Here is a 1660-nt window from a genome sequence, read left to right on the forward strand (position 1 = left end):
GTTTGTCCAGTCCGCCACCGTTCGACACTGGCGGCGAACACGATTTCACCCTCTCCGCCGAGAACCTCTGCTTGATCGAACTCTTGAACTTGTAGTTGGTCGGCCGGTCTCGACAGGAGACGGTTCCGGTTCCGGGTGGCGTACTATGCGAATGCGTGCTGTGATTGCTGTCATCACTTACGATCGTCGGCGGTGGCACGATCGTCGGTCGCAGCAGCGGGCGCTCCGGATCGCCAAACGAGCTCACACCCGAGCTCGAGCCGTGGTCCGAGTGGCCGCCATTGGGCTGACATATCGTCGGAATACTCGTGTGCGAATAGCCGGCGCCGTTCATCGTACCATTCATCACTGGCAACTCGGGATGCGGGAAACCTAATCGGTCACCTAGAACAAATTTCAGTGATTAACTGCCAAAATTCCTTTTAAAGCACTGAGAGAAAAAAAATGGTCGCAATTATCATAATTTAATTATAATTTATAGTTATTTTCGGTACCAACTACATATATCTTTGATAAACCTATAAATATACTTATTATTGCCATTATAGCAGTAATAATTATAAAAACGGAGTTCATAATTATTTTACTATGCAATATTATAGTCACAAAAAACACTTTTCTCTCAGTGCAGACACTCTATATTTCATTGGTGAATAATTAGAATTCTATCGATCGTATCGAAATTTTGAAAATAAAGTATTAATTTGATCAAATATTAAAAATTCGTAATCTTCGGTATACAGGAGACGTTAATTAGGATGTACTATAAAAATTAAATACTTTCTCTTTTCAAGACATGCAAATTGCAATGAAATTGATGTTTATATATTTGTTTATTACTATCAATGATAGTATCGAAAGTATTAAAGTATATTATTTTCCAAATAAAGGGCTTTACGTCGTGTTTATGTCTTTCAAAAGTAAAATGGTACGTACTGGTGGCTACGATTTTGTCGCAGTGCTGCTGCAAATGATTGATGAGCTGTACGAAGAGAGTATCCCTCGCGAAGAAGCCCTCGACCTCGATGAGGAAATGCATGGTTTCGCTCAAACACTCCTGAAATCCCAGCTTGTAATGCTCCGCCGCGGTGGAGGCCGCGGTCGAATGGGACACGCTGTCCACGCTGTCTTCAGGATGCGTGTGCACCGGCGTCACGGGTGAGTGCTTGGTATCTAAAAATATACAAAACATTGCCAGTAAGTGATGACTTAGGTATAAGGTAAATGTTTCAGTAGCCGGACGTTTAAGCATTAGGTTCTCATAAATAATACTGTGGCGGCTCGCACCAGAGGTCTCACGGGTCTCGCGCGGATTCTCGTAAGCACCCCAGTTACACGAATTCCGTTTAAATAAGATCCCGATCTAATACTTTCTCGGGCGTCTAAGGCAGGTCCCACTACATTGCCTTACTGATGAGTGCAGTAGTGGGGACCAGGACGAAACCCCGCGGTCGATCATACTTCGAATCGATCACGATCCGCGTCATTCATTTTTCCGGCCTAACTAATTCAATGATACACTGAAAAAAAAGATTGGCTGCTTCAACAAATTAGATGGTAAAATATGGCATAGCATTTTTAATTGGGTGCATTAGTGAATGTTTGGTTGTATTAGCCTATCGAAATCCTATACTGACATTGCGGATAGGCTAACGCCATC

General features: G+C 43.0%; 1 protein-coding gene across 1 annotated transcript in view; it reads right to left on the minus strand.

The window, feature by feature from the left end:
- Window positions 1–1660, minus strand: part of cwo (hairy/enhancer-of-split related with YRPW motif protein 1) — a 58059-nt gene that overhangs the window by 1424 nt on the left and 54975 nt on the right. Inside the window, exons 4-5 of the mRNA XM_018451120.1 lie at window positions 937–1173; window positions 20–384 (exon numbers count right to left, since the gene is read on the minus strand). Coding sequence (XP_018306622.1) covers window positions 20–384; window positions 937–1173 — 602 coding nt within the window. The remainder of the gene's footprint in view (window positions 1–19; window positions 385–936; window positions 1174–1660) is intronic.

This window comes from Mycetomoellerius zeteki, unplaced genomic scaffold (genome assembly GCF_001594055.1).
Source record: "Mycetomoellerius zeteki isolate Tzet28-1 unplaced genomic scaffold, Tzet1.0 scaffold31, whole genome shotgun sequence".
Classification (NCBI taxonomy): domain Eukaryota; kingdom Metazoa; phylum Arthropoda; class Insecta; order Hymenoptera; family Formicidae; genus Mycetomoellerius; species Mycetomoellerius zeteki.